This window comes from Platalea leucorodia, assembly GCF_965183815.1.
Source record: "Platalea leucorodia genome assembly, chromosome: 4".
Lineage (NCBI taxonomy): Eukaryota > Metazoa > Chordata > Aves > Pelecaniformes > Threskiornithidae > Platalea > Platalea leucorodia.
In genome coordinates, this window is record NC_138826.1 from 94,183,745 (window position 1) to 94,208,263 (window position 24,519).

General features: G+C 39.9%; 1 protein-coding gene across 1 annotated transcript in view; it reads right to left on the reverse strand.

Annotated features, from left to right (window-relative positions):
• Positions 1 to 225: 225 nt before the first annotated feature.
• TMEM117 (transmembrane protein 117) overlaps positions 226 to 24,519 on the reverse strand; it is a 221,393-nt gene continuing 197,099 nt past the window's right edge. Inside the window, exons 7-8 of the mRNA XM_082308399.1 lie at positions 11,402 to 11,531; positions 226 to 2,137 (exon numbers count right to left, since the gene is read on the reverse strand). Of these exons, the coding sequence (XP_082164525.1) occupies positions 1,497 to 2,137; positions 11,402 to 11,531 (771 nt within the window). The 3' untranslated portion in view covers positions 226 to 1,496. The remainder of the gene's footprint in view (positions 2,138 to 11,401; positions 11,532 to 24,519) is intronic.

Sequence of the window (24,519 nt, forward strand, 5' to 3'; positions counted from 1 at the left end):
CTGCAAAACTAACAGAATATGTTCCTGCCTCATAATAAACAATTGTTGAATGGTGTTTATTAAAATTGGCTCTCAAGTGACAGTTAATAAATGCATAGTTCTATTATGCATGCTAAATTCAGCATTCCGAAAACTTAAAAGCAGATAGATCAAAACAATGGAGATGATAGATAAAAAAGTCACAGAGACAAAATACAGCAACACCAGTAAATGACAGGGAGATAATTCAGACTTAAAAATTACTTATTATTTAGTAACTTGTAACAACAATTTATAGAACTAAATTAGAGGCAAATCAGAGTCTTTCTGATGTTTTAGATATGCAGTTTCTCTAGTGCATATAGTTTGATCATACAGCAGAGGAATTCACATTACAAAGTCCCCTTCAAAAAGGAAAACACCCAGTTTCTCTATGTTTCTGCTTCCAGGTTACACTTATTCATGGATAACGAATGAAGGAAAAAAAAGGGTACAACAAAATTCAATTATTAATCTATTTTAACTAAAACCCCTAAACATTTCTTCGGTATTTGGAGAAGTTCGACTATCTATATGTGGTGTGTTTCTACGTATGTTTCACATATGCCCAGACCCTATCTGCACTGAACCGCACAAATACCGGATTTAACGGGCTTTGTGTCCTTTACTGTAATCACTCCATTGGCTCTTTGATATTGCATAGGTTTGGCATGATGATGGAAAGAGTTGCTTTGACCATGTATTTTCACCTCTGTTTCTAAAAGGTGAAGGGCAATACTTTTAATCAAGGAGCAGTTCATCTTTAATTAGGAAAAATATAATTAGGCATTATCACCTAATTGCTATTACTGATGGAGAAAGTCATATTTTCACAAGTAGTGACCCATGCTGTATTATCACTCTGCTGTTTACCACATAATGAATCTGTATTTGTGTTTGGCAGCTAGCCAGCAGAAATGAAAAGGTAATCAACATGCTTCTCTGCAGTCCGGGCATCAAAGTCACTGCCTTCACAGATGAGTAAATAACAAAGTCAAGTTGTGATGTCCTAACAGAAACCCTTCTTTAGGAATAACTACATTTATCATCTCCTGTCTCAAGACATCAAATGATACTTGAAATAACCATATACAAAAAGCTTTGCAAAATAGATTAGAAGAACTGTGCTATACATCTGGTGTTGAGTTAAAAAACAGTTTAATGTCTCAAGGCACCACCACGGTAGAGTTTTATACCTGCAAGTAATCATCTAATACGCTATTATACAGTTAAGGTAATGTATTAATAAATAGCTTGTGCAATTTTGGGAAGCAATCTATAAAGGAATGTTAGATATATAGTAGGCACGTACTATAATACAAATAAAAAACAAAATTCCTAGAAAAAGCATGCTGAGCACCTTTTGGTATAGGTTGAGTTTCTTATTCTAAACACTATGTAAATCTTAACTTACAAAAGCTAAAACTGAAATCTTATAGTAACTGCTTATTTAAACTGATCTTCCTGGGTATTTGCCTCTATGTCACAGGGTTACTCTTAGGGACAGAGGACTCTGGTACTGGCTGTAAAGGGCTATCTTGTTCATTCAGTTGTGCGTTCAAGTTTTCAGAAGTTAGGAGAGAAGAATTAAAAACTATTTCACTTAAGTCTGATTTTATGGATACAAGATGTGGTTCTTGAAAACTTAATGGTTCTTCTACTAACACCTGTGTATTTTCTCGTGTCATTCCCATATCTGACGGTGACTTTCGTTTCATTCTTGTATATGATTTGTCTAAATTCTCCATGCCTTGGTCAGTTTTCTGAAATCGCCCAAAGAACCAGATGAAGAAACCAAACAAAGCAAAAGCCAGCAAACTTGGAATAAAAGCCAGGCATTTGACATCAAGGCTAGAGCCTGTGAATCTGCTGTGCAAGAACATGTCTCCTTCAGCATAGGTCCGGTTGGTCAATGGGTTAGTGTTATTGGATCTCCACTCCCAAGATAACTTAGTTCTATTAAGGTCTTTCAAGCTTTCTGAGTCCTTCACTGTGTAGATCTTCTGTCCGGGACCGATATATTGACCATATTCATGAGGTTTGTAAAATATTTGGTTCTTCCACATATTCAGATCCAAGATTAAAACAAGGAAGATAATTCCATAGTTAAACCATTTGCCTGTTTGGAAAAAGAAAGTTCTGTCATCTGATATATCCATTTTAGAAGCAGTACAAATGCAGTCATATGTAAAAGCTACTCAGAGACAAAAATCCTTTTTTATTAATTAATAAAATTTCCACCATTGTCAGATTTATGCTGAATATCCCCTAGTATTTCACAATTAGGTCTGGGCACATAATAAAACAATTTTGTAATACAAGCACAGCAGTATATCAATTGAATTTACATTGCAGTTTGTAGGTGACTTGTTGATTAGACCACTAGGTGATGTGGTATGGATCAATAAACCTAAAAAAGTATTAATTCCAGGGCTTAAAAAAATTTTTCATGAAAAGACCATATTTGGTAGAACTGTTTATATGCCAGGAATGACTGAAGTGACTGAAGTTTTTGGGGTTGGTAATTATGTAAATTTTAAGAGTATATACATACATTGTTTGAGACACCAACCATGGCGCACAGACATATTCAGGTGGGGGCAATTGGATAAACTGCGATTTAGAGATATTACACCCTTGAGAAATAGCAAGGGCTGATTGTAGTCTTGGGAGGCCAGTCAGCTTGGCTTTTCCTATAGTCCGTGCAGTGAGAAACTCCTCCAAGGGGTGACTCATAGTCTAACACTAAGCTCCTGCAATACTGGAAGAGGAAACCTTTCTCCTTTTATTATTTAAAATTGCTCTTTTGCATGCTTCCTCCAGGCATCCAAAAGACATTAAAGATAATTTTATGCAATTGCAAAATTGGCCCTGCTTTGAGTAGCGTATTGGAACAGATGAACTCCAGGTGTCCCTTCTAACCTAAATTATCCTATGAATACACAAACCAAATTATACTATTTTCATCGTCAAAGCATCTCCTATATTCTAGCTGGACATATGATAAGATCTTACCTGTGCAGTGATGACTGGCACCACCCCAGAACCCAGCAAACCTACATATCAGCATTATGTGAAAGGACATTCATGGAAGAATGTTCCTGCTGGTGATGAATGTCTATGCTGGAATCATATTTAAGTATGTTTCAAGTGAAAAAGAAAATGAACGTATCAGAGTAACTATCAAATGACTTATGCCATTGGCTTGTAAAGAATAAACGGATTCCAGTTCCTGAAAGTCTGCGTGTTCAAATTGTATTACCAGAATGCTCCAGGAGGGTAAGGAGGGTAAGTCCTTGTATTTCAGCAATTGTGTTTAATAGTCCTCTTCAGCCCAGATTATACTTAGACTGAAAATGAACAAGAATGTTCATTCTATTCTGTTATTGTCACTATCCAGAAATCAAACTGCACTGAAAAGACCTTGCAGCCAATCCAGTTCACATAATTCCTGAATAACTCCTCTATCTTTTTTCTGGGTTTTCATCAATATTATAATTGACCTGTTAAAGAAAATTATGGTTTTAGAAGATTACCGCCACATTTTATAATATTTCAGTTTCTTAAATCAACACCAAGATACAGAAAATGATGCTAAAATATGAAATGCAATAACAAACAATACAATCTAGTTTGATGCTGTTTCCTGTGGATTTTTGTGCTGTGTTTTGTGTGCTTCTCCATCAGAATAACCCTAGCTTCCCCATCACGTATGACCTTTCAGCAGACAGAGACAGAATATATATTGCATAGCGTGTGTTGATGGGCTGGCTGGGACGCACATATTCACTGATCAATTGGCTGCTGTCAAACAGAATGTAATGGCTGACTTCTCCCTGCTTTTTCCTCAGCTGGGCACTAACTTAGATGATTCTCCTTTACCTAACCACCATTTCTTCTGACACAATGATAATGTCACTATTTTTCAGATTCCCACCCTCTGAAAAATGTTTTTGAAACTGGCCGTGGGTTCAAAAGTCATTTGATGCTGAGTGCTGGAGAGAGAGAGTGAGACCAACCCACACAGAGAGCATGATCACATAATTCTCATTTCCTTAGGGAAATAGGCTAAACGCAAATGACAATGAAACAAATATTAGAACCATTATCTGTTTATCTATGGCCAGTTTTAAAGAAAACATGATTTACTGCATTCTAAACTTCCTTTCTCTCTTATGGTTGTTCACTTGGACACTTTTTGAAACAATAATTTGTCATCAAATATTACTCTGTGTTTCAACAAGAAAGCAAGCCCTTGCTGCATTGCCCCAAAGCTAATTCCTTAAGCCATATTCTTTTCCCAGGAAAATGCATCATAAGCTCATCCAAAAAAAACCTTCCACTTCTTTTGTTATTGGCTTCATCAAAATATTATCTGTGGTACTTTGTGTTTCTGCAGAGCCAAGACAGGTGACTGTCCAGAGAGATCTGCTAGACCCTACGGATGGTAGGAAGGGGAAAAACTCATGTAGGACCAGTATTGCTCTTTCCTTTCAGCTAGACATGGCAAGAGTGTAGATGTGCAGGGAGAAAACAGACAACTGAAAGATCAAAATATGAAGCATAATGAAACGGGGACATTATTGAAATGGCCTTTATAAAGGCCAAAATACACTGTTACAGTTTTCTTGATTGTAGGTTTCAGGTATGACCAACAAAGGAAACGTAGACATTGCAATACTGAGCTATGACCTACCTCCTCTTCAGGTATGATGGCACCAGTGGATTTCACAGCAATCACCTGTGTGACCACATTGTCCTAAATGTGACTCGTGTAGAGCAAGCCACCTAAGGAGTAAGACTTGAGATGGCAGCCTGCTGCTGGTGAAGAAGTTGACTAAGAAGCTAGCAGAAAACACTAAAAATGCTGAATAGAGGTAGCCAGGTGCTTGATCTCAGGCTTCATGTAGTATCTATCCTACACTGTGGTTTCATAATTATGAATCTCTTCTAAGATGGATCTGTTTAAAAAAGGCTCCACCCCTCTAATGTTAAGAATTTGAGTGCTCACCTGATCTAAGAGAGATGATACGCATTTCAATTATTCCTGTTTCATAAAGAGTGTGAACTTGAAATCCCTCACTCAGCTCCTAGACAGAGTTAGGCAGGCAGGAGCACAGCCCTATGTTCTGCTGTTGGGATCGTTGGGTCAGTGTGGACTACAAGGGGTGCTTAGACAAACACCTTAGATGAAGACACCCCAGTTAACCAAGATGAATCATAACCTGTATGTCTTAGTGGCAGCTAGTTGCCTGAGACCTTCCTCTGTTCTACAGTAGATCTCCTCAAAACTCTTAAATTTCTCATTTCTAGAAAATTTTTCCATCGTCTGCATCACTGGCATGCTCGATAAGCTCTATGATTTTTCCTTTTCTTTTAAAAACTGTTGTCATCAGAACCAAACAGTGTATATGAGTAACATTCTCACTATAACCCTTTATGAACACAATGACATCTCCCTTCTCCTACTCAGTATTCCCTGTAGCCAAAGGCTGCATTAATCTCCTTAGACACAAAATGACTGGGAGTTAGTGCTGTCTTGGTTACTTACAGAAAGTATTTGCCTCTTTCTAGATGAAAGAGAGTCTAGAAGAAGTGTCTGTCTTTCTGTGTTGTCTATCCCTCTTCCAAGACATGTACTTTTCGGCTGTACTAGCAGGTGTGATAGCCAAATAAGCCCAGTTTACCAATCAATCCTTCTAGATCAGTGAAAAATTTATTGAAGCGGACTGAATCAAGAGGCCTGACAGCCTCCACTCACAAACATCTATTTGATGATAATTCCCCATGACAAGTACTTTTTGAGATAACTTATACTGACCAACCTTTAACATTACACACACGTATAATCTATGTATTTGAAATGATCATTCATTGGAACTTAATTTTAGCATAATATTTTTTATAGCAAACTTTAAGTCATATGTCAAGCTTATATAGGAAATAAGCTTGGTAAATTAGAAGTCACTCTTGACCTCTCACCTTATGCATAAACAAGCTCAAGCTTATAGTTTTGCAAAGAGTCAAAATAAATATATTATGAAGCTATAGATATTCATTTTCTTAATATATATATTATTTCTTTTACAGTGCTTCAAATTTTGTTACAGGTGAAAAGTGGTAAGGGAAAATGGAGTCCCACACTATGAAGTAATTTAATTTGTCTCTTAACCAGTTTCTGTAGGATCAGTACCACTATTGCTCTAGGGTTTTTTCTACTCCAGAGAGGTCTGTGTGGCCAAGAATACTGACCTACACTAGGCACCATTTAGCACTTCTTGGAGCAGGTGGATTTTTCATAGACACAATTTGAAATGGAAGGACGTAGTAAGATCAGCTCTCAAGACTGGAAGGCTAGGCAATCATTTCAGCAAACTGCAAAGAATTATACCCAGACTCTTCAATGAAGTTACAATGAAGAAAATCAGGTGGTAAAATAGGCTGTGTCATTCGGCCATGCACTACCTAAAAAAAGACCTGGCTGATAACTGGCTTTGACAGCGCTGACATCCTTACATGCTACACATGACATTTGCAGAGTCAGGAATCTGCTTTGGTGTATTTGGAAATGTGATGAAATATTGACATTTGGTGCAATAAAGATCCCCAAAAAGAAAAACTGGAGGTATGTAGCTAGCCAAGACCATGCACTGGGTGTCCTTGTAAGGCTGCAATGCAAAATATGAAACCTTTTTCTAAGCATTTTGGCCTGCAACCGCTATTTGGGGATGAAAACTTGATCCCTGTTTTCTGAGAAAGCATGGCTGTTGAGGAGGATTGTATCCTCATGGCTAGGGCACTCACTAGAAGGGAAACCTTGACCCTAGAACAATCTCCACTTATGGCAGTTTGGACCTGCATTGTAGGACCATGCTCTGAACACCAGCCTATACAGGACTCTGCTTAGAAACACTTTTCCCTCCTGCTGAAGCTGAACAACTGTGCACTGCACGTGAATGCCAGGGGCCTTCTCATGGGGAAAGAGGTATGGATTTTTCTTCTTCCTTTTTCCAGAAAGGCACCAGCTGAACAAGATGTTTGGGCAGTGTTCATTTTTAAAAAGCCTGATAAGGTCTATAAGAGGTTCAGCAACCAGTCCACAATTCCACATGCAACTGATATACTAGGCAATTGAGGCAGATCCCGCAGGTCCAAATATTCCAAACTGGCCACTGATTCCGGAGCATTTTTTTTTTTGTATGTCCACTCTGTAACAGAACAGTCATGTCCTAAAAAAGAGATCTTGTGTAGAAGCCAGTTGTCAGCATCCCTCCTGAGGTCAAGAGGAAATGTGAAAATTCCACTTATTAAGGCTAGACTCAAGCGGCCTCCTGCTGTGCAACCGCAGCCAGAGGCTAGTGTAGGAAATGTTGACTTTAGACTCTTATCTCAATTGCAATTTGTGTCTAAAAACATTCAGACACCTCTGTAAAACATTCAGGTATCTTTGAAACATTCTTCATATCTTCTGTCATGTTAGTGTTATTAGCTAGATACATGCATACAGATGACTCACAGCTGAACTAAGCCACAAATCCTCTGAGGTTTTTTCACATCTGTGTGCATGGACAGCTTTGGTTTTACCTCTAACCTTTCTATTTTTGCCCACAGGCTCCCTCAGGCTTCCCTGGGTAGGCAATGCTTGTCCTGAATCTAAACCACTAACCACGAGCCAGCCATGCTAGGCACTCGCCAGCCATGAAGGTGATCATTTCTCCTTTGGGTGGAAGGGCACTCTGGCTAGATCAGCACTCAGAAACACGTTTATAAACAGCCAGAAAAATCTCCCATCTGTCTTGATACAGGTATCAAGAAAGAATCTGAAGTAACAAAATTTACTTTTAAGTTTTACATATTTCCCTGGGTATTACAGAAACTAGGATAGACTATGTATTTTCATAAACAGCAGACCAAGAAGGAAAACACACACTTTGCAACGAACCATCTGTCAAGGGAAATCCAGATGAGCTAAGTAGATGCAGGAATTCAAGTTATTTTTGATGTTCATAGATAAAAGCAGCTATCAAAACAGGATAAAAATGTTTAACACTGAGTAGATGCTTGCTAGGAGTTCCTAGATGCAAAGAAATTTGAGCAAAATGAGGTACTCAGTTACCAGTAAAAATAAGATATGCTTTTGATAGTAAATTTAAAATTACACTGAAGCATATCAGCTATAGGCTGCAGACGTTAATTTAATATTACTGCCAACTTACAATATTCAGAAATCACAAGTCAGGCCTAAGAAAGCATGTTATTATTTTAAAGTAACAAGATGGGTTAAAAATAATATACTTAGTACCGTTTTATTTATCTGCTTTTTTAGACATGGAGTTATGCAAAAGCAACATTTCATTTTTTTTCTCTGCAATCATGAGCTTTGTTTTATGAAAGCTCAAATTCTCATGTAGTCACTGAATTCAGGAGAAAAAAAGAAAAGCAACTGTCTTAAGACGTGATAAAATCAGGAGAGTTGGCAACACAGAGCATGCAACTGAAATCCTTCATCTGTACAGAACTTGCACGAAGCCATTAAGCACAAACCAACAGAAGGGTGGTTTTAAGTCCTTTACTCCTCTGAATCCCCCTTTACTTAGAGCTGCTTCTTTGTGGGACTGGTGCTCATTAAAGCAACGCAGCACCAAATAGGGCTGCTCAGGGGAGTCCTAGGGCTGCTCTGCTTTGTATCAATCAACAGTGACCAAAACAGACTATAAAAGAACTTACGAAGAATAAAATTTACCAGGAAAAAAGATGGTAAATGTTATTTCAGCCATGCTTTCTTTCTCCTTGCTATTTGGGAGAAAAGGGTTTCCAGTTTCTACAAATCAGGGTGCAGGTTATATATTTACAGCCTGACCTTATCCCTATAGCAAGTACTAAAATAAACAATATTCAGGCCTTAGTCTTTTCCTGCTTGTTACTAAAAAGATGTCCTATGGTTAAATTTAACATGCTGGATTCCATATATTAAACAGGACTTAAATACAGCAGGCTTCCTGCCATTACCAGTGTCCTACCCCCATGTCACGTGCTGCAGTTGCATTCATGTGCTTCACTCTCTACCCTCATTTTAGATGGATTACACTCATCTTGTTATATATATATTAAACCAGTTCTTTCTTTCTTTTATTAGCTCCTTGATTTGAGTAGAAAATTACAAGTATCTACACATCCACACAATAACTAGAGCTTGAAAATGATCCAAGATGATACCCTAACCTGAGACAAGAACTGATGGCAAGAACAGATGGTTCAAGCAAAACTTACCCAAAGGGAGGTTCTTGTGCCATGTGTTATGGCTGTTTATTAGATCTCCTAAAGGGTGGTGTAGCACCGAGATAAAACAGGCACTCAGTAGACAGAGTACGTGACGTGCAGTCAAATGGATTGATTTGTCTAGTGAATCTAATAAATGGATCTTGTTAATGCTGAGCAGGGAAAAATATTCCTCAGCCCCTATTCATTAGCTCATCCTCATTAAAAGAGTGCCTTCTCGCCAGAAAATCAGAAAGGCCTCCAGTCCTCTTTGCAGAAGACTCTACAATGCATAAATATTGGTTTCTCTCGGTTGGTCTGTTTTCAAACAGCAGCACTGCTAGCAGTGGTATTTCTAATGCCTAATTTATGTTCTTTGCTGTTGCTTATTCTTTGCTCTTCCCTGATTATCATCAATATCCCTGTCTCTTCTACAATGCAAAACTGTTCTTTGCTCTTCAGTCCCTCTTCTATCACCCATTGTTTTTAATCTACATCAATTATACCCCGAGTTTCTGTATCTGATGGCACAGCCCACCCTACCATGCCTCAGTCATTGTTTGTGCTCCTCTGTGCACCCATTCCACTACATCTCCTTATACAATGGAATAACTGCAAGGCATCTGGGAGCCTTGCGGGACTGAGCCCCTCCAAATTCATGCTCTTGTCTTGAGAAGTAGAAAAAAATCTTTTTTACTATCCCTGAATACCATGCCTATAATTCACAGCAAATATGTCATGCTTATACTCTTTTTTCCTCTTCTTTCCCTTTTTGGTCACTTGGGAGATAAAAAGGTGTTCGTTATGTACACATCCCATCTTCTCTTACCCTACATCTTCTAGTCACTGACCGTGAGGTCATTTACTTAATCTTGTTCCATAAACCACTAACGGCTCAAACGGTCTCACTCAGACGTGCCCCAGCCCTTCTTTCTTCTTGCTGGCTGGCTGTTCTCTCTCAGTATTCTAGCAGGGCACCTACATCCAATTTTGAAAAACCTTCCATTCCTCCAGCTGTACTTCCTACTGGCCCATTTGCCTTCCCTCATTCAATAGTCAGCAGGTGACTTTTGCTCATTTTCTCTTCTTTTCTCGTTTTTAATCTGATCACTCAGATTTCTACCTTCTCTGCTGAAAATGCCTTTTCTGAGGCCTCATTCAGCCTGTCTATCTCGACTGTGTCCTGGGTTCATCCTTCTTTCCTCCTCATCACATTTTCTTCCCTTGGCTTTTGCTGCCTGGCGAGCTTGTGACTCACCTGGTAGCTCTTGGCCTTATCTTTATATCATCTCTGAATGCTCCTTTTGTCCCTGGTCTGCAGGGGTTTCATATGCTGTGTCATTGGATGCCCTCATCTATCTTATTCCTGTATGGTATCATGTGCTGTTATTGTTTATATTAGCAGCTAAAGACCCCTGTCAATTCACACCTGCATTCTTTTGCTATCCATTATTACCCAGCTCTTCCTAATGCAGAGAGACGGACTATGGTCAGTCTGCGTAGCTTGCAGGTAAAATCCAAATATTTATCCCTATTTAATGTTCTTCTCTTTTTCATTCCCTACTGTTATTAAAATACTGTCTCACAGTATGCAAGGATCAGGTACTTTTTATCTATATGTACCATCCCTTCGAATAACTACAATTCTATTTTATTTGAGGTTATTTAACTGTCTGCTTCTGGTTAGATGACTGATGAAAGTATGGTTATGAGTGGCTTTTGCCAGATGAGAATGACTGGAGTTATGAAAAGATATTAGCATAAATCATAGCAAAGGCATCTGAAAGTATAAGAGATTTGAAAATGAAATAATCCGCTAATTCCCCTGGAGAGTAATTCTAGATAAAAGATCTCTGAAGCTACACTAGGTATTACTTAGTGTCACAAGAAGTTGCTGAAATCCATGAAAAACAGCAGGTCTGCCTGATTCGTAAGATACAGGTTCCTCATTTCCCTGAGATGTTTATAGATGGATGATACGGATATGAACAGATAAACAGATAGAAAAATAGTAATCTGGGGGACACACACAAAAGAAGTATGTGGTTAAGAACATGTTAGCATACGTTTATTACACAGAAGCAGTTCACTGTGTGACTATGTCACAATCTGTAAGATTACATACCTGTTATATGTATGTGATATTCCTCTTTGAGGATCTTTTGGAAATAAGGTACTTTGAACTGCATGTGTGCAGATGGTAAGCCTGGAAGATTCACTTCAACATCACCCATAAAATGTGGAAACTCCCAGTCCTGTTAAAAAAAGAAAAGTAAGAGCCTAAATATAAGCTTTCACGGTATATTTTTGCCCTTTAAAATGGCTTAAATTAATAAAACGGAAAGGTTCTATTTTTAAGCTTCCCATTATTGGATTTTCTTACTTTAAGTTTGGCTGAGCCACTTGAAATAGAATACCTTGTTTATATTAGACATTACAACATGATTTTTACTTCAGCTCCATGTAATTATGTGTTTAAAAGTTCACTTCAGAATGACAATATTGAACCTACTGTACCAGCTGATAGTACAAAATAGTCTAAGCATATGAACACCTATATAGCAATCTTGCAATACTAGTTACAACTTCTGTTACTAATTTGGCAAACAGTTTACAGGTAAGAAATTGGCAGAGAAGGCCTGACCCTTTCAAACATTTCATATGTCTGTATTCTACTTGTTCAACTTACAGGGTGTTTTCTGTATTTGGCCTTCTAAATAAACACTCCCTGCAAGTGTAGGCTCTTCAGCATAATCTCCCTGACTCAATCTGAGCAGTTTTCTCCATTTTATTTCAGCTGACAAGTTAATGCTGGCAATGTGGAAGCTCTTACATATCGTTATGCATGTTTTTGCTAGCATGTGGTAACCCAGCTGAGGAGGAACTGCATTTAAAGGAATTTTTCACTTGGTTATCTGCACCCACCATCAATCACTTGAAAATGGGTATAATAGCATGGCTCGTTAGAGGCAAAACTGAAAGTCTAGCAATAGTGCTACAATCAGTACAATTACTGCCAGAGTGGTTACTCTGTGTGCTGCAGACTTAGTGATCTGCTGTTAAAAACATACTGGCCCCGTTCCCATGCATACCCCTGGATTTGTATCACACAAGTCAGTGCAACAAGCACTTGAATTACTAAAAGTAAGATAAAGGAATCTGAAATGTGAGGAGCTCTGTGAGTGACTTGTGCTTCCTTCACATGAAAGCCATTCCAGCATAGCCATCTCCCCAAGAGAACCAAATCCATTTTTTCTTTTCAGTTTTGTAAGGCTGGAAAGTTTCCTACCAGGGTAATAAAAAAAAAAAAAAATATTCAAAACTAAGAATCATCTCTGAAAGATAAATCACTATATATAACTTAACTTCCAAGAATTGCTAAGCTCTCCAACATTTTCTACAGTGGAAGGGAAATGGAAGAGTTTTATCAGCAGGGGATATCATGGCCCAAACACTAACAGCAGCTGATTTGTGCTAGCTCTTCGTGATACTGAGTTAAATGGATTAAAATGGGAGTATAAGCAAGGAGAAAGCCTGACCCTCTGTACCTGGTTCTCAATGTTCACAGTGATACAGAAAGTACCAACTTACAGATGCAGCAGATAAGAGACATAAGGATGCTCTCCATTTGCCTTATCACTAATGCAATGCATGCACTCCTGGTCACAAGGTATGGTAATAACTGCCCACCTCCACAATCCCTTACACTGCATCTGCAACCATCCCCTTGCCAGCAGTAGACATTCAAAAAATGCCCAAAGATAAATATTTTATAGGTCTGCACTCTCAGTTCACAGTATCTAATATACATCTCTGGACTGGTGTCTCACGTTAAGTCATACATACTGTCACCCAGGAATAAATACGAAGAAATACATTACATATTCCTGAAGATAAACAAATGAAGAGCTGTGGACTCTGCATTAGAAATAAGTACACATGGGACTATAAATCTGGCCTCCTGCTCATACCTTGCCCCAATGCTCCTACTCTGCCTTTTGCTGATTTACAGATAAAATTCCACCGTATAGAATTTTGTATTGGACTGTGTCTTTGCATCTGAGTTTTATAAAAAAGTTCAGCATTTTTTCTGACCTGTATGAATACTACCTGATAATGAGTAACTAGAATGCCAGCTCTGGCAGATGTGCAATTTACTGTATTATTTGTCTCAGCAAACAGCTACCGAGAGTGGAAAATATTTCATAAAACAAAAGCGAAGCGGAGAGATCCAACCCCAACAGTGTGCTACTGTTTACATTATAACAGACAGGTGAGCGGACAGCCCATTAGAAAAATACATATTTGACACTCCAAACTACGGCTACCTTTCATGCGTACATTATTTCACACTTTCTAAATATATACCCCATACTTTATGAAGCATGCCTGAATTGTATCATGACCTCTGTTACCCTGTAGTGCCGTAATATGGTATTGCCGTCGCTAGAGAGATGGGCACAGGCTGGCACTGGAGACCTCACAGCTATAAACAACTCACTAGTGCTCAGCTAAAGAAATGCAGATCTAGGGCTGGACAAAACTGCTTTAAGGGGTAACAAGGAGAACAAAGAAGTATCTAACATATGTGAAAGGCTCTCTGCATAGTAAACCTGGCTGTAACGTGGAGCTTCAGATCAGTGAAGAAACAGCAACGTCTAAAAGTGTGTTAGCAAACATAAAAATGCCTGCAAGTATATCCCAGAGTGAGGAAAAAGAAACCATCACAATGAACGTCATATCCTTCCTGGTAAAGGACTCCAGATGCCAACAACATGCCGTAATGCCCCCACCGACCCCCACCAGACTGAAACTGCCCATTTCAGGACCCGCAGGAGCAGAGGGAGGGTGGACTAAACATCAGGAAAAGAGGTAGAAGCCAAGAAATGCGTGTATAACAATTTTGACATTATTATTATTATTATTATTATTATTATTACTTAAACCTTTTTCTGCACAGAAGCATTATTTTCTGTAATAATTAGATCTCAACTAATAATGATTCTTGGATTACACTGTTAAAATTTAAATGATACTAATGATAAATTCTTGGCTTTATCTATAGCCTGTTTCTTCTTTGCCCATAAATAATATTTCAAATGTAACACCTTTATCAGTATGATTATAAGATCTGTTATTTAAGAACAGTCCCACTGGAAATACAGAAATAAAATTAAAAAACCAACAACAAAATAGAACAAAACACAAAAAAAAAAATTATTTGAAAGCAATATTAAAAAAAGGAAACTAAAATAATGAGTTAAACCTATTGACTTCCATGAAAGTCACTACAGCCACAGTACTTAGGAAAATGAAGCTTCAATTTAGGTGATTAAATAGCCTTCGGGGCTTCATTTGGCTCACAGCTTTGGTAAGGGTGAGCATTTACTGTCCATGTAGTGACATTATCACCTGTGGACACATAGCTGTAGTATTATTGTGCAGTAGGAGAGCAGATGACTATTAACTTCTCAGGCTAATGCCAATAGCAGGTTGTCAGATCCAAAGCCAACAAAGTGGCCATTTTGCTATCTAGATTCTACGTAAGTGTTATCCAAAATCTTTTGACTCTCTTATCATTTTATTCCTTACTGACAAGCAAAAGACAACTTAATTTCAGCAATATCCAGAAAACAATCTTTCCAAGAAATTCAAGGTGCCTAGTAGGAATCTCTGAATTCTCTCAGTGCCAGGAGGCACACAAGGCGCGAACATCGTTCTTCCACTTCGATCGGTCTGTGGCTGCGTGCTCTGGAGTCCCAAGGGCCACAGCGCAGTCTTCTGTTGGTTTTTTCCTCAAGACATGACCATGACATGACCATGACATGACAGTTCCATCTCCTCCTCCTCACTTCATTACTGATTTTCTCCATCTCCGAGTTGATGCTCGTCGTTTCTGCAACTTTTTATTTTTTTTCCGGGAGGAGGTAGTTGGCCTCCTGCCCAACCCCCATGACTTGGAGGGCCAGTGGTTTTTCTGTCAGGGTGGCCTTCCCTTAGGCTGCGTTGGTTCGCGGCACCTTCTTCAATTTTATCCGGTGCACCCTCCAGAGAGGGGTCCCCTATCCACCACCCAGGGGACGCGCCTTCTAGCTGTGCAGCCCCAGCCGAAGGGCCTAGTAGGAATAATCTACCTTATTTGTTAATAGGTACACTAATGGCACAAATGTACAAGCCCATAAATCTAACCGCTTCCCTCTCTGGAACAAAGCTCAGCTCTGCATCATGCTTTCATGTACGGTATTTTCTCTCCGTGGTCTCTGATATCAGTCTGCGCTCACCTCTGGGACATGAGTGACATACGCTATGTTCTTTAAGTTCTCAGCTCATAATTATGCAAAGTTTACTTGATCAGCTTCAGTCCTTATTGCTGAGGTGCCTGCACTCCACCATATCTCGGATCTTATTAGGAACTGGGCCCCAAATACCATATTTAGAATGTATCTCCACTTGCAGAGTTTGAAAAATAAAGCTATACAACCATACTGTTAGCTCATATTTGTATCTCTCATACTGCATGAACATATTGTTTCTTCTTTAAATCCATCAGCATCAAATTTCTAATATTCATCTACTTCAGCGGTTTCCAACCTGTGGGGTCTGCAGCATACTTCTACGCAGTTTATGAAGAAGAAACCAACCCAGAACCAGCAGGCTTAAACCAGCTGCACAGAGGTCTCTAACCTGACCAGCAAGTTTTGTGGGATGTGGAAATTAAATGAGGTTATTGCCTCATTTCACTCTAGTCATGAGGAAAGGGCAGCCAGAGGATGGATTTAAGATCGCTGAGGGGTTCATCCTAGTGTTGCAATGGGCAAAGGGAGCACCTCTGATTTCCATCAGCCACCTCATTAAACACAGAAGCACAGACAAAACTGGATGCTGCAAAAGAGGAGATCATGGTATTTTGATTTTCTTCCCTTTGCTTCTAGTTCCCCACACCAAACAAATGCACACACTCTCTGCTGCAATGCCAGGTATTGGTTTAAGACCCTACAGTGGAGCTGGCAGCACTGATTTGGTATCTCTTTAAGTAAAAATATTTTTAGTAATGGTAACTGAGCATCAAAGCCACACTTCCTGATATGATCTGGCCCTTCTCTGCCATCACCTGAGGAAAAGAGAAGGCATTGCCTGGGGAAGCCCTGTCCTGACCCCGAGCCAGGACCCGCAGCTGCCCTGGGGCTCCCGGCCGGCTGCCAGCGAGGCAGCCCAGGCGCACGTTGGCAACACCCAGTGCCCTGGCTGACTGCAGGATTGCTCCTTGCTGCTTGGTGTTTCACACTGCAGGCTCTGGGCCGTGTTTCCCAACCCCAGAGGACCAGGACCAGGTGCCAGCAGGATTGAGCAAGGATCATAAGCTGTCTGGGAGGGCGACACTAGCCCTCAGCAGACCGCATCCCACGCTTCATGCATGTACAACCCCACGTCCCTCAGCCACCAGCCCCTTTCCACCCAGGGAAAACGGCCACAGAGAACGTGGGATTGGGGCTAAAACCCAGTAATGATTAATGGTAAACAAATGTGCCATGCTTTCATCTCTCCTCCTGTCTGAATGTAGCTCACAGGGTGTTTGGTATACAGTAAATATGCAATAACACTAAAACTAATATAAACACTGCTCAGATATAATCATGAAAGAGGACAAATGCACACTGAATATTTCTGCTTTAAGTAGTGATGATATATGCTATATTTAATGCTAGGAATACATTTGTACTTCAAACCCCTTGGAATAATAAATAACCAAAAACAGACAGAAGGAACTGAGAAAATGCATATATATGAATGTGTATACGTGCGCTTGTTCCAGAAACTGCCTATAGCAATTCTTATTTAATTTATTAAAATCCTTTTAACTTATGAGGTAGAAGACTGTGCCTTTTCAGGTATCTTTGCATCTCTTAGATAGCTTTGTTTCAACTCTCAGAACATGGCAGACAGGCAGACAGCTACAGGAAATTTAATGAGAGGCAATGGCTATATGTTTTTGCAAGTGTTTGAAGTAAGAAATGAACAGCTGGAATTCAGAGACAAAGGCCCAACTCCTCTGTGGTTATCTCTAACTTCATTGCAGTGCTGCAACTTGCAGTGATCTCTGCAGCTGAGATCTCTGCAGCTGTGAGCTGCTGAAGTACAAACATCATTTTAATATTTCATTCAAACATACATAAGAAGGGAAGTCAGCAGCCATGACTAGAACTCACTTTCATGCCTGTGAGATCAAATCTACCACTCAGTTTCTGGCCTTCTGTTCTTTGCCAATACCTTATTTAAATAGGAGGAAAGTTTGACAGACATTGCAGTTTTTAGCCCTCACTAAACGAAAAATATCATAGAATCATAGAATCGTTAAGGTTGGAAAAGACCCCTAAGATCATCGAGTCCAACCGTTAACATAACACTGCCAAGTCCACCACTAAACCATGTCCTCGAGCACCACATCTATCCGTTCTTTAAATACCTCCAGGGATGGAGACTCAACCACTTCCCTGGGCAGCCTGTTCCAATGCCCGACTACCCTTTCGGTGAAGAAGTTTTTCCTCATATCCAACCTAAACCTCCCCTGGCACAGCTTGAGGCCGTTTCCTCTCGTCCTATTGCTCGTTACTGGGGAGAAGAGACCGACCCCCACCTCGCTACAACCTCCTTTCAGGTAGTTGTAGAGAGCGCTACGGTCTCCCCTCAACCTCCTCTTCTCCAGACTAAACAACCCCAGCTCCTTCAGCCACTCCTCCTAAGACTTGTGCTCTAGACCCTTCACCAGCTTCGTTGCCCTTTTTTGGACACGCTCCACCACCTCAATGTCCTTGTTGTAGCGAGGGGCCCAAAACTGAACACAGTATTTGAGGTGCAGCCTCACCAGTGCCGAGTACAGGGGCACTATCACCTCCCTGGTCCTGCTGGCCACACTATTTCTGATACAAGCCAGGATGCCATTGGCCTTCTTGGCCACCTGAGCACACTGCTGGCTCATGTTCAGGCGGCTGTCAACCAACACCCCCAGGTCCTTTTCTGCCAGGCAGCTCTCCAGCCACTCCTCCCCCAGCCTGTAGCATTGCATGGGGTTGTTCTGACCCAAGTGCAGGACCCGGCACTTGGCCTTGTTGAATCTCATGCAGTTGGCCGAGGCCAACTGTATACTTGTATGGCTTCAGTGGGGCTACTTAGCTCCCACAGTGAAAGATGACACATTAATCTTCAAAAGACCTCCTGCCTCATGTTGGTACTATCAGTGCTAATCTATACATAGTTTTCAAGTCCAGAAAGTTTTATTTGATCTGCTCATCTGTTTTGGCTTCACCTGCTTGGATTGTTATTGGCAATAACAATCACAAAACCCCATCATGAACTGTGGCACAAAGTCCCTAACTGCAGACACAGCTACACCTTTTGTCTCTTATTCTTGATTTAAAGAATTCAAAATATGAAAAATCCACTGTTAACCGTGGAGTAACTGCTTCAGTTGAGCTCCAAGCTGCTGAGATAGAAGACTGAAGACAGCTTCCAGGACCAGACATGGGTACAGAAAGGCCATCACTGCACTATATGGCAATATAAGGCATGGACACACCCACAACCTTGCTGTCATTCTCCATCATCTTTGTGCTCTTCTCCTCCTCAGTCTTTGCTTAGCTTCTTCAAGCTCCTGGCCTTTCTCTAGAACCACTACTGCAAGTCTTGCTCATTTTCTACCTTATATGAGAAAATTATAATAAGACAGCAGTAAGTCCATCCTTGAGAATTAAAGCAGAAATATGGCCTCTTTTTATGTGTGTGCTTGGCCTTGAATGACCCCTTCCATTAAAAAATCATTACAGAATCCCTTAGTCTATTATCCATTTCTGCTTATTTAAAGGCAACAATTCCCAGGCCACCCAGGTCCCAAACAAGCCCTGGGTCTCTGCACTTTGAATTTACACATTAATGCATTTTGAGCCTACACAAAGCTGTGTGGGCACATGTCCTCAAAACAGTGACCCTTGTTACTGAAATGTCTGAATTGGTATTTAGCTTTTCCACAGCAAGCTCAAAGTAATCTCAAAATTTCAGACCACCTAAAATAAGAAATGCTTGCATTTCATGGAAAGACCCATATCCGTGCCTATAGTCACTGGCAGATGCCCGAATTGTGATAGACAGCACTCCCTCTCTCTTCCTTGTGACTACAGCTTGGCTATCATCTATTCACTTCTCACAACCTGGTAGTGCCTTGATACTGCAGATCTCTTCTGCATAACATATCACACCTATGACAATTCCTATCAAACCCCACAGCTAAAATTTTTATCAAGGCTCTCATCATCTGCTGTTCAGTTACATTGGCATCTTTCCCTCTGGCCTTCACAAGTGCAGTTTTCTCCACTGACACAGAAATGCTGCTGCAAAGACCATTCTCCTAGTCCATTTCTTTGACCATGTCACTCTTTTCTTTGATCAAATAAAAGATAGGTCACTTCCTTTCATATTCAAATCCCTTGATATCTCTCACTACCCTAGATACAGACTGTCTATATGACAGATGCTCGTTCAATCAGTCTATAAATTCAGGCTATGAATCTTTTCTCTATTTAAAGAAACTTTCCCCTGTGCAGTTCCCTATCAGCTGCAGAGCTTTCTCCTTTCTCATTCTCCTTTATAATTCTTCTTTGCTATGAGAAAACATGAGGATATCCTGGATTACCTGTCATCCTGACCAATGAAGTCACTATTGCTTATACCTGCCTGCCTAACCAGCCATACCTCTTAGCTTCTCTTTAGCAATGGAATGCTCTAGGATGGGAGCTGTATTTTGGTTGTCTTTGAGCGTCATCTAGCACAATACTGCCCCAGTCCTTAGTGACCATTGCTAGTTCCTTGACAGGACAAATATTGCTGGCAGTGTGAAGAATTAATGGCTATCCATTCTTTCTGTTACATTAGGAACAAATTGCGTTTGAAAACAAGCCAGTGCACAAGCAAGGACAGACACTAGAAGGTCTCACATCTTGAGATGTGTAGTGACCAGGAACAACAGTAATCACCATTTCCCGCTGAGGGCAAGGACTGTTTTTTCTTACAGCTACCTTTTAAGTTTTAGCTAAGCACAGCCTCTGTGCACACCCAGGATGTCCTAGGAGCAAGTCCACCAGTTTTTCCATCAGGCAAATGTGAGGTCTCCTATATCTCAGTGACACTGTGAGGTTCCTCTTCTCTGTAACTCACTCTCGACGGTTGATTAGCTATTCACAACTGCTGAAAATGCTGAATAAAAAGAGCTGCTCAAAAGTAAATGTTCTTCTATTTTGTCTCCGAGTTTCTCCAATTTTTGTAAGCTTTTACTCTTGCTTTACTGGCTCGCTCATGTCTCCCCTTGGTTGAGCTAAATAGCTATCAGGTAATTCATCCGGATGAGAAACACCAGTGTGACCTTTTCCAGTTAATTCTTGAGTCTGATAAGCTGTTAAATAAAGTGGTAATGTTACAATATTGTGTACCTGTAAGAAATCAGCTCCTGCAAAGCAACTGTGTCTTGTTCCCCACATGAAACTTTCCTAAACCACCAGCAAGTCAGTCGTAATGGTTTTTCTAACTACCTCAGCGACACGCTTTATCGAAAACCATTTCTGTGGTGAACAGGAGAAACGAACATTGATTAATAATATGCAATACTTATATTTACAGATTTACTGAGACTACAGCTTGCTGTCAAGGGAAATCACTTACGACAGAGCAGTCAATCTTTCTGGTACCCTAGAAGACCAAATATCTGACTATGATGTAGAGAATAAAAATGAATTTTAAATACATTGCTATGTAATCATCTTCAACAATATGTATACGTGCACACTAATACATATATCACTGCATTATGGAAATATACCCACATCGCAGCTGAACAGTAATATGAAATCTGGAGCATTTCAGGATTTGTAAAGACTGCTAATGCCATTTGTATCTATTTGAGAACAGTAAGCTCTGCTTAGAGTTCTGAAGTCATTTTGCATTAAGGCAACTGTCTCCAGCTAATTTCAGCTGCGTTAAAAAGTATATTGTGCCTTTCTCTTTCCAAATACCCACATACATGAATTTCCTTCTTGCCTGATATTCAAATCTTAACAGTGTTTTTTAGTGTTGCCTAAACCCAAGAAGATAGATTTGCAGTAAAATACCCGAGCAAATATTTTTCTCGCTATGAGCTTTGCAACATAATAAAAATGGTGTTATAGAAATGAAGAGTATCTGGAGCAAGGGTATTACTATATGTTGCTCACTGTAGATGGAAAGTAAATCAGCTGCCTCAATGTTAGAAATGGATGACTGAGGAGCTGTTCTGTTCTGTACAAAATTCCTTCAGATCATACATGCTCTGAAGAGTTTTACCATCACCTGTTCTGAGAAAATCTGGGGCCAGTTACAAACAAAACTATAAACTTGCCCTTTGGTATTAAGCATGATCTGAAGTGGCAGGTTTGGACCAATGGTCTCAGTTTGAAACTTTCATCCAACTTGTTTTGGTTTAGCTGTAACTGTAAATTACACATGTGCTTGTGCAGGATTCAACTTGCTGTGATTAAGGTAATGAAACAGTAATATTAATTTTCTATTAAAAAACCAGGATTATATGCTGCATTTGACTGATACTGCGAAAATTAATAGAGCTTAAGAAGATGACAAAAAGTAAAAACACCAGATGCATATGGAATGCAGGGAGAAATGTGTCTCATAAATTTAAATGTGGGGTTTGCAAACAACTCAGTGCAAATTCCCTTTCCTTTAAAAAAAACCAGTAATAACTCTTTTCCAAAATTATTTTCCTCCTCATAATTTGTGCTAATTAATATACCAGTTTTAAAATATATGGGAAGAAAAAGGAAACTGTGTGCAAATGTTGAAAGAAGAAAGGCTGACTTTGCAAAACATGGCTATCTGCTCTTAAGTTTTTGTTTCAGGGACAACAGTAATATGGAATATATTTGGTCTTCCTAGCTCCCTTTCTTGTTTTTGAGTTGAAGTTAAAATAATTTTCTGTGTCCTGAGTTTTAGTCTGCTAATAGGATTAGCAGTGGCAGCATACTGTACTTCGGAATGAGTTGCCTTCATTTCCTGAAGGCAACATATCCCGTTCCTGAACTCCTCCTCCGTGCTCCCCCCCACACCCCCAGTTTTATCTTCAAAAGCTGTGGTGCGGCCATTAGGCACATCTGCTCCAGAAGTAACAGCGGCTTGTTTGGTACCAGTTGGGGTGGCAGTAGGAAACGCATACATTATGTTTGCATAGCCATTATGTAAACACATCTGGGTAGCAAAAGAGGATACAAGGAAACACATAAAGCTTAGGAGGCGTGCGTGTAAAAATAAAATCAGCTTCATTTGCATATCAGTATCTCTGGAACATGTTTTCAAACTGTCATCAACAATCTCGAATACAAGTGAAAACGGATTTATGTTATATGGGCGTTTATTTTGTCCATTCTTATCTGCATTATACATGCTGCCAAATCAGTCTCTAACATTTCTTGTGTGGATTAGAGTGCCATTCACCAGGATGGGAACTAGCATTCAGCTAGCTCCCTTGTAGCCACCTACATTTAGAGGTCCTGAGCTTCAAGCTGAATTACACTCGGGGTGTTTCAGCTGAGTCCCACTCCAGAAGCCTGATGAGCCACTCACAGCTTGTCAGTACAGCTTTCACACACTGAGGTTCTTCAGAATACCTAAGCCCTAACTGGCAACGATGGTTAGTCTAATGACCTCTGAATACCTTGTCTGTGTTTGTCATGATCTACCTACTTTTTTCTGTGAATCATAATAATTTTAATAATCATATGAGACAGTTTCTCTTGACTCCCTCACCAGGTCAGGGAGCTAAACAACAGAACGCTCACCAAGTTGCTTTGGTGAGGTGCATCCTCATCAAATGGGAGCATCTCCCTTTGCCCCCTGAAATTAAAATTTAGTGCAAGCCATTACCTATTTCAACAGAATTTGAATGGAATGGCCCACTCTTCTGACAGAAATGGACTGGAAAAGTTCCTGGAAAGTACAAATCCATGAAAACAAAAGGACAGAGCCGCCTTAACTGTGCTGGTGTGAAATACAGACTCAGCCTGGTGCATGAGATACAGACTGCCAAATTCAGTAACAATGGACCCAGGAAACTGTGTTTGACCACAGAACTAAAACTGCTGGCTCCGAGTCCTCAGCAGCTTGTGGTGCCCAGAGGGATTTCTGCCTTACAGTGTCCCCTCAGAGACTGAGATGCTGAACAGCAACTGGGTCTTCACCAACCATCTAGATAAGGAAAAAGGGATATGAACGCAAAGGTGTCCCCCCGGTTTAACACAAGAGACTGTGAAGGATAAAATGAGAGGCTCTCACACGAGTAGCGGTCCCATCTCAGATGATTTCTGGTGAGTACACAACTCAGCACTGGATCAAGGCCTCAAAGTGATGTACAACGTGTTTTTATAAGTGTATTAAAATCTAACTGTATTATTCTATTATATTAAAAAGTTTCCCAATTTTGAAAAGACATTCTTTAATTACAAAACAATTTACTCAATCAGACACCAAACATACTCATCTTCATCCACACACAGGAGTAAAATTATAGGAAAATCCTGTTTCTAAGAACCACTATAAAATCTCTGTCATCAGATACCCTTATTTCATTGTATTGTACATCATTTCACTAAAGGGACTTTGAGAAAAATAAGAAAACAATAGTGTCCCTATGTAAATACAGGTCTACTAGTTTTATTACTTTCAGTAATAATAAGAGGCTACATAAAACTAGTGTGCTGCTTGGATTATTATACTGTATCTTCTTCCATACAGACCACAGCATTACATTAGTCATTCACTGCACTTCAGTGACATGAAATATCCTCTTATTACAGAGACTGTATGTCACTTAATAGTTGCAGAAATTATTTACTTAAGCTCTCCCCTTCCCATCTGCCCTCCCCTCTCCAAAAGTCCATTCATTTTCTTATCCCTTGGGGAAATGCTGCCAGTACTCTCTGTATGTTATGCATACATAAATAACATGCCTTAAAGAATGAACAAAATCATAAACCCAAAAATATAGCCTCCAATGTGAATAAAAATTAGGGAAGATAACTCTTCTCTACAGCCTCCTCTCTGACCCCAATGCAACAGCTCACTTCCTGAGTGTGAGCGAAGAAAAATGCAATTTCAGCTTTTTATACCAGAGCAATATATCTGCCTTTGCCAAGCACATGCAGAAAACATGAACTT